Raw genomic sequence first — 9,061 nt, 5'->3', positions numbered from 1 at the left:
TCCGTGTGAAAACAGACTTCACATCCCAGGGCTAACTATTTCATAGCCCTTGTTGCACTGGGCTCTGTGGGCCAGGGTGGGGTGTGAAATCTTGGAAAGTAACTGAATGTAACAAATGTGGGTGTCCCCCCCCCCCCCCCAGCAGGGAGAATGTGTGTTAAAGGACAGTATCTGTAAGGTCGGCTGTGCCCGAAAGGGGGAGGCGAGGGGCGGTGTCGAGGATTTAAATCATGTTGTTTCCACTTATGCAGAGAGAATCCATAAAGAGAGATTTATTGTCATATTCTCCTTTTTGAAACGTAGTATTTGTTTTCTACTTTGAAAGTGCTCCCCAGTACAGAGCAGAGTGGATATTACATTTTTGTTAAGCAGCCGCCAAGGTTTAATTGTCTGTGAAATGGAAGGCGTAGGGCCTGAGGGGCGTCCGCTGCCGTCCTGCGAGGCCAGCTCGGCGGCCGCGCGGGGCCCACGCACCCGGCGGGGACGTCCACGCGGGAGCCGCCCCGCAGGAGCGGGGGGGCCGGGCCGCCGCGGCCCGCAGGGGCCCCTCCCGAGGGCTCGGCGCTGCCCGCTGCCCCCGCGGGTTTAGAGGGACTTCGCACCGAAAGTCAGCCGAGAGCGAGCCGCCGCGGGAACCTAACAAATCACGCCGGCGGTTTCCGCGCGCGAGGGGAAGTGCGGGGGCCGCCCGCGAGCGCCGGGCGCGGGTCTCGGGGACGCGAGAGCGGAGGGGGAGGAAGGGAGCCCGGCGAGGGCGCGGGGGACGGCGCGCGCTGCGCGTCGTGCGGTGACCGCGGGCGCCTCGCTGGCTCCGAGTCCTCTCACAGCGCCCCGCGCGCCCCGCGCTCTCGGGTGGGGCGAGGGGGCCGCCCGCGCCCGCGCCCGCGCCCGCGCCCCGCGCGTGCCCTCCCCCTGCCGCCCGCCTCGCCCGCCCGCCCGGGGCGCCGAGGGCAGCGCGGGCGGCTGCGGATTTGCCCCGGTGGCACCGCTGCCACAAGCCAGCGCGTAATTGCAAAGCAAACAAGGCTGAAATATTGGGATTGGTCTCCATCGTGACAAGATCTGCGCTTTTGCCGCCAATTTGTTTGTGCAGCTCTATTTAAAGGCACTTGATTGAGGAAATGTTGAAAATAGCGGCGAGGGTTTCCCCAAGGAGCCCCGGGAGCGCGGCGGCGGCCTTCGCGGCGCGCGGGGCGCGGCGGGGGAGGGGCGCGGTTAACCCCTTCCTGTCCGCCTCCGGCGAAAAGCCCTCGGAGACCCGCAGGCCAACGGGGGGGGGGTACCTCCTGCCCCGCAGCGGCGCCCGCCCGGGGCCCGCGCCGCCGCGAACCCGCCTCCTTGGCCGCGGAGGGCGGGGAGATGAAAACGAGAATTTAACCCGGAGCGGCCCGCAGCCGTCGCAGTGGCCTAAGTGTGGGGTGGCGGCTCGGGCCGCGCCCCCCGCCCCCTAACAGCCCCAGGCCGCGGCTGCAGCCCGGCCTCACTCAGGGGGCGCACTGTCGAGGCCCTGGCGATCCCCGCGACGTGCCGTGGTGCCCCCGACGCGACCCCCGCAGTTGTCTGGCTGGGCCTCCGGGCTCCTGGAAGAGAGGGCGAGAAACCCAACAGGGGTGAAAATGCAGAGGTTTGCTGAGCGCAACCAGATCCCGTTTAATCTTCCCGAAACACCCCCCAGTTCGGTGTCATTAACCCCCCCCCCCAATGTTCAGATGGGGAAACTAAGGCTTGGAGAGACCGAGGCGCTCGCCCGTGGGGAGCCCGGAGCTCGGGAGGTGGGTCTCCCCTCTCAGGCCGAAAGCTGGCTGCGCAGCCCCCCGGCCAGCGCGCGTGATGGGGGGAAGCTTTCCTGGCTCCCGAGCGCTTGGGGATGAAGGTCTGCTCCCTGACAGACGACGGCCAACTCCTCTACAAGCTCTAGTCGCTTTCAAAATAAAAACCAACCCGACTGCCATTGGGATAGGCGGGTGTCCCCTGATTGCTCTAAGTCACCCCTTTTACACAAGCTGCTTAAGCACCTACTGGGTTCAGCGCATTGACTGGGCTGAACCCAAGGTCCCAGGAGCTGCCCAGAGATCTGCAGGGAGAACAGAGCAGGAGCACCAGAAAGGAGCTGAAAAGAGATTCGATTTGGTGGAGAGAAAGGAAGCTATACCTGGAAAGGGCTCCTGGAGGAGGCGGCATTTCAGCTGGGCCTAGAAGAAACACAGAAGTGCAGGAGAGATGAGTTGTTTGCTAGCTATGCGGGCAAGTCAAGGGTGCCAGACCCACACTAGGACACCTGCTGCCATCTCCTGCCTGCTCCTCTAACTTGGAGAACTGTGAGTTGATCAAACCCTGAGCCAAGGTTCCAGTCTCTCTTCAGATTGAAAATTTAGGGCTTGCCGACACCACCGGTGGCTAGACTTAGACCCTTCCAGAGCCCTGGACCTGAGCCAAGAGGGACTGTTAAGGGCAGGGGCAGGAAAGTGGCACTGGGGGCGCTCTCCACAGAACTCCTATTAGAGCCACACACACCAACGCCTTCCCAGAGGGACCTGGTCAGAGATGTAGCTTGGCCAATCTGAAATTTGTTTTTCTGGAGTCAGGGGCAGATGTAAACTGGAAGAAAGAAGACCCCTGGGGTGGGGGCAGGGGAGGCCTGGTTTCAGTTGGACTTCCCCAAGAGTGATCTGCACCATCTTTCAGCAAAACAAAAAAGCATCAGTCACACCGATTTAGAGAAGCCTCCAAATATGTTCTGAATGGAATTCTGCTTTTCTTGTATGCAACCAATTCCTTCGTTTTAAGTTGGATGCTTTGCAAGCAGAATGCAATTCCATTTTTTGTTCCTCGAGGTTTTGGCCTATGCTAACTTAAGTGGGCACTCACACAAGTATTAAAAAGGAAATTATTCTCTTCTGGAAAATGGAACAAAGCCGTGCCTCTCCAATCATTAGGCAGATATATAATCTGTAACAACAAATTAGGCTCCCAGTGCTGCGCATTTCCAGCAAGCATCCTGCCTTCTCTGTTTATAACTTTTCTGCATGCAATTATTTTTATTTTTATTTTCTGTCACTTTAACAAAAACCAGAGCCTTTCCTTTTCATGTTTTGTACACAACATGTTCATTTTGATAAGATGTTCTTTCCTATCCTCTTTTAGCTTGCCTTTCCTTGTTTAGAGTTCTGTATCAGGAGTTTCTAATATTTCTCTCTCTCTCTTCCCACCCCCTCTGTCTCTCTCTCTCTCAGAACTTGTCCCTGTCTTGCTTTATTTGTGTGAAATTTAGTTTGAAAGGAGATCAGAGAGAGCAGGAGGGGTTTGTAATAAGAGAATGACCGAATGACCCAAAGGCTGATTATCTATCATTAACTGGAGACTCGGTGTACCCAAATTACCAGGAGACCTCAGTCTGCCGGATCCTTACCCGGCCAGAAAGGCAAGGGTGGAATGCACACACTGAAAGAGGCTCATGACATTGCAAATGAAGACACTCTGCTCACACATTTTCTTAAGGAGGTTTCCTTCAAAACTCAACTCGGGTTCAGTGGACAAATTTATTAGATTCTGACATGTTGTACGCAGGTAAAAATCTTTGCTGAAAGACTAACTTTAACATTTTTGTAACTATTTTGTGTTGTTTCGTTAGGAGCAAAATTGCAGTTAATTGTCTAAGCTCCAGAGAATATTGAGAAATCAGGCCAAGCTGCTTTTGATCTGCTCACGCTGCTAAACCCAAGCCTTGTAAAAATTGAGGTTTGCCATTAATATTGACAATAAAAGTGTTTCTTTTTGTTAACCTGAAACCTAACCATCCTGGCTCAAGTCCCTTGTCTAGAAGCAAAGGCCCTAGAAGAAAGCAGAAAAGGTTTGGGAGAAACTACCAGGACTAAGGAAATCCATCTATGTGCATTTGCAAAGGAGCCCAAGGAAGAAACGAGCAGCACTGCAGTTAGAACTGGGAATGGCCAGGCCCTCAAGGCACAAGCAAACCCTTCAGTCACATAAATGGTTTGCCCAAAGCCCTGCATTTTAACTTGCCACTTACTGCTGTGTTTTATTCTGAACTCCAGACTGTATTGCAGGCTAGCTGAAGTCTGTTACTTACTGTTTGCACAGAGCATTATGCAAAATTACAGTTACTCCCTCATCTGAATGTTGAATGATTTCCTCCCAGCTTGGAAGAAAATATTGCTAGCATGTATGCAATTTGCTCGAAACAAGAATGTGGATGAGTAGTTAACATAAATCCTGTGGGATGTATTTTCTTATGCCACTTTTGCTCTAAACTCTCTATTTTACTACAAAGTAGCAAAGATCAGATTTATAGGACCTCTTAGGACCCCTATAATAACATTAATAACACCTCCCATGTATACATTATACTGCCTCTTGGGAGGCCCTTTCACGTACATTATTTTCAGTTCCCTTTAGTCTGAGTAAGTATTTTAGCTTTAGAGACTTGGATACCTAGCAAAGTATCCAGTTCTCCCTTCTCAGTGATAATCCTCCAAAACCAGCTGAATATCTTCCAGCTAACATGGAGATCCAGTCATTGATTATTTGGAGGAAACAGAAATTCCCAATGCCAGTAATCTTGAATATTAATATTTTTCTTAGATGTTGTATACCTTAAACTTACACAATGTTATATGTCAATTATATCTCAATTTTTAAAAATATCTTAGAGAAGTTAGGATGTCAGTAACATCAAAAACCTTGTAAACCCAAACATTGCTGGAGGGCAAATTAGAAGGGAGGAAAGGAGTCAAGGGGAGAAGAGGGACCAGAGGGGAGGAGGGGAGAGACAGAGAGGGAGAGAGAGAGGGAGGATATTTAGGCACCAGGCAAGTCCCAATTTTCTCCACTAACTTAAATATCTCTTAATAATAATTGGACCGGAGGAGTCATAAGCAATCAGCCCCTCCATAGTGATCACTGCAGCCGGATCAGCCCCTCTCCACCCTCATCTCCACAGAACTGCTCTGGATGGGGAAAAGGTGGGAAGCGGGCTCACTCATCCAGTACCCTGTCCCCATCCCAAAATCCAAAAAAGAAAATGCTCCGAAGAAATAAAACTTCATAAGAACCCAAGGGAAGCTTTTCCTACCCTTCAAATCTGAAACAGACATAAAAGTCCAATCAAACTTGATTCTGCTTTGTCCATGTGTACTGTGAGCAACACCTCACTTCTGGAGCCACTGCCACTTGCCGGGTCTGTAGACAAGTATTTCCGAAAAGGAAAGCCAGGAAGCGAGGGCCCCCAAAGCCCCAGCTAGAGAGAAACCCTTGCCGCCTCTCAGGCAGTATGTCCTGTTCTGGATGCCCTAAGGGTTCTGAAACGAAGTGGTTAGCGTGTAAAATGACTCAATCCCACCCTAGTACCGACAGGAATGTAGAGCCATCAGGGTGTCACAGGAAGCACCGTCCTAGGAGCAGGTGGGGCCGGGTTACATCTTCAAGAACGCATTGCTTCTTCTGCCACCTCCTGGGTTTGATGGGTTTCTGGGGTTCACTTTATATAAGCTCATTGTAGATATGTAAGGGAATGCTCCACTACTTCTTGTGTTGGTTGGGAAAATAAGGTAGAACAAGGTTTAAAAACAACAAAGGGAATTGAGCCATAATTCCCGTAAACATAAAATGTGTGTTTATGGCCCTTTGGCCTGGTTCGTCTCAGGTCCAGTTTATTTTGAGTTCTCACGAGCAAAACACAAGATAGAAACTGCCCTTGCCTTTGGAATAATAAATACCTCAAGAAGATCTGTATTTTCCCTAAAACACACCGAAGTCTTTTCAAAAAAAAAAAAAAAAATTAGGTTAAACCAGACTGATTTTAAAAGTAGTATCTCACAAGACCAAAGTGTTTGCAAGGGAGTGCTCAGCCTCTCTCGTGCTCTTTGAATCTTTTCCAGGGAAGGGGTGGGAGTGAAGGGAAAGAGACAGGGACATGGGCGCAAAATAAATGTTTGAACCCGGTTCTGTCTGTTTAGTTGGAGGCAGATGTAATGCGCAGCACGGAGTACACCATCAGCTACAACAAAGACCATGGACACGGGATCACAAACATTCCCCCAAACCCCGGTGGCCCCCCTGTGAAGCAGTCTCCAGACCAACCCACGTAAGAAAAGTTGCAGCCCCTGGCCTAGGAGAAGGAGAGGTGCGAGGTATGCCCTCACCAGGACTGCTCCTGTGGGCACCCACCCTAGGGCTGCCCCCGGCCAGCATCATCTCAGCAGCTGGGGCCCTCTGAGTACTCAGAAAATGTGCCCTTTGGGGAACAGTGCACCAGAGGCCACACTAGTACAGCCTTAGGGTGGGGTCACTGGGCTGACCTCTAAGCCTGAAACTACACCCTCCTTCCCTTTTTTCCCCCTACTTTCCCTCTCAATCACTGCCACTACCATCACTTTCATCACTACCCCTCTCAAGAAGGCACAGAACACCTGAATTGGGGGCAAACTTGGCATGGCATCTTTGCCTCACAGCTTTCCAAAAACAGCAAGCTAACCCAGCACCCCACTACACCTGGAGAAAATGTGCCAAGGAGAACACTAAGGGGGGACAGCGGCTGCGTTTGATTGAGACCTCAGAGTGCAGCTCAGCTAGTCTGGCCTGTTTGAGGCAGTAACTCCAGCTGAAGACACGAGAGTTCACCCATATGTCCCCTGCCTCCAAGCCGCCTTTCTAAAGCTGTAGCCCCTGGGTTTGGCTTTCTGAGATAAATGAAGCCCTAGACCCTTGGACCACATTAATTAACTGATAATGACACTGTCAGTGAGGACTGATGCTCAGATTAGCATCTTTTACGACTTTTTTCTGTCCCTTGTTGTCCGTCTCTTTTATCACTCGCCATACTATCTGGGACCATGAAGGGACTCGCTCACTTTTGTTGTTGTTGTAGTTTTAATTAAAAGATCATGAGACTGGCAAGGCAAGTTCTGAAGCCTTCCCCACTGAGGCCACTTGTCTCTGGTGGACACAGCATCCCAATCTCCAACTCAGCCCTCTCCTGGGCTCTTCTTCCTCCGTGCAATTCCCAAAACTCCCTTTGAGCCTGAAAGCAGACTACCAACTACTCTCTGTGAATTTTATCTGTTCCCTGCCAGGGTGCAACCATCTTACTTCGTCTACATGCTCCCAAGGCCTAGATGTGTTTTTATAAACAGACTTTTTTTTAAAATGTATCAAATGTCAGGGGATTGAACTACCAGTATTTACACATTCAGGGTTTGCCTCCCGGTGAAAATGTAAACAGAGCCCAGACCACACTACCTATATTCTTTCCTAGAAGAACAGGGTCTTAAAAAGGCTCTTCTTGTGTTCAAAACTGCAGACCCACCCAAGTTGGAGGTTCGAAGCTCTAGAGCCCTGTTCTGTTCCAAGCCCAAATGCAAGTCCCTGGCACTTACCAAGGAATCTGGCTTCAGCTGCTCTCCACTCCCTGTTCTCTGCCTCGAGACATCCCGTTGAGGGCGCCCAGGGAAACCGGCCTCCTGCGGAGGGGACGGAATGGGCCTTGCTTGGACTCCCAGCCAGCCTTTCCATCCCTCTCTGAGTTCCTTCCCCTCTGCTACCACCCTGCCGCAGCAAACCTAAAATATATTGCCCAGGGCTCTGGGCCGTGGTTGCTGGCAGCTCCGGCCTCGAATCCCTAGCAGCAACGGAGCTGGACGCCCCCAACCCTGCCCTCCTTTGCCCTGGCCGTGCCTTCCATCCCTGAACTTTGTACCCCACAGAAAGCACCCAGCGGGCAAGGTAAGGACTGTCCTCGCCGGCTCCTTCGGACTCACTTTTCGGCCTGCCTCCAAAGGGCGATGGGTGACCAGGTGGAGTCGTTGGTCTGCCCTGGGCTCCCCTGGCCAGGCCCACCAGCCCGCACGGGCTTCTGCAGTTCTGCCCTCCCGTCCCTCTAATTTATGGCCCGAAGGGCTTATGTTGACACGCTTTCCCACATCGCACTCCATCGAGTGGAACCCTCGCCCACCGCCCTTATCTACACACATCAGCCTCCCCTCGAGGATGGTCACAGACCGATGGGTAATTTCGGCCCCAGCACTGTCCGGTCCCACCGCCGCGCGTCCCGCTAGCCGCCCGCGGTCCTTCCCCGAGGCGCTCACGCCGCGGGGGCGCCGGCCCGGGTGCCCCGCGGCCCGGTGACTTACAAGTGGAGATCCGTTTTCCGTTCTAATGCGTTCAAGATCACCAAGCAAGGCCAGCAGTCTAAACATCCACGAGCCGTCCTCCTGGCCTGCCTCTTAAACTGGTGTTTAATGGTTCCCCTCCGATAACTAAACCTGCTTTCCACAGATGCCCGCTTTTATGGGAGAGGCAGGAATGCAGAGATATATTTATATGTTTGTTCATAAAAACTGGAAAATAAGCTCTGAACACGCTGTAAAAAATATTCAGTTACTTACCAAACAGGCTAGTTAAACCAGGGGAACACCGGTACTGGCCACACCACGAATTCGGGGAATCGAGGTGCCTGCGCTTTGAAGCCGCCCAAGGTCTTCGCAGGGGCCGCTGTCCCCGAAGAACGTGGAGCGAGGAGGGTTTGCGACCCGCCCTCCCGGCCCTGCGGGGCCTCCCCCGTGGTCTCCAAAAGCAGCCACGGTGACTTGAGCCGTGCCGGGCGGTCCGGGCCCCGGGTAAGGTGGTGGGTCAGTGACCGGACCACGAGCCAGCAGTTTGCAGCCTGCGCCCAGGTCCACGCTGCAGCCTCCCGCCGAGCCCGCGCGCGCCCCCGCGCAGCCGCCCCGTCGTGGGGCCCCCGCCGCGCGCCGCCCGCCGCCCCAGCTCTTGGCCCCGCACAAAACTGCACCGGTCTGCCTGCTGAATTTCTTGCCTCCATTACCTACCAAACGCTTCGAAAAGCAATATCTGCGTGCCCCCCTTTTTTTTTAAACCAGGAGAGAGGAAAAAAAAAACACCAGCAAAAACGGAGAGATACTGTACCTGTTTTGAGATTCTTCAATATTTGAGATGGGGGGGGAGATATTTTAAATAATGAAGCATCTGTTAAACACTTGCATTAACCTCTGGGTGATAAAAAAGTTTTTTTAACCCTCCCCCCCTC

The 9,061-nt window shown here is 52.6% G+C and overlaps 1 protein-coding gene across 2 annotated transcripts; it reads right to left on the bottom strand.

Moving 5' to 3' along the window:
• Positions 1–1,280: 1,280 nt before the first annotated feature.
• LOC148093292 (uncharacterized) lies at positions 1,281–8,701 on the bottom strand. Of its 2 annotated transcripts, XM_087816558.1 has the most exons (5): positions 8,403–8,701; positions 8,148–8,299; positions 7,395–7,478; positions 2,153–2,192; positions 1,281–1,580 (listed from the first exon to the last, which is right to left on the bottom strand). In XM_087816558.1, the coding sequence occupies exons 2-5, from the start codon at positions 8,211–8,213 to the stop codon at positions 1,408–1,410; spliced, it is 363 nt and encodes a 120-aa protein (XP_087672684.1). In that variant the 5' UTR covers positions 8,214–8,299; positions 8,403–8,701; the 3' UTR covers positions 1,281–1,407. The 2 variants fall into 2 exon arrangements, with proteins under 2 accessions (XP_087672684.1, XP_087672683.1); XM_087816557.1 differs by having other exon boundaries at positions 8,148–8,701.
• Positions 8,702–9,061: the final 360 nt, after the last annotated feature.

Source organism: Miniopterus natalensis, chromosome 4 (assembly GCF_054644295.1).
Source record: "Miniopterus natalensis isolate mMinNat1 chromosome 4, mMinNat1.hap1, whole genome shotgun sequence".
Lineage (NCBI taxonomy): Eukaryota > Metazoa > Chordata > Mammalia > Chiroptera > Miniopteridae > Miniopterus > Miniopterus natalensis.
Note: the sequence above shows the minus strand (reverse complement) of the source record. Positions and strands in the feature narration are given on the sequence as shown.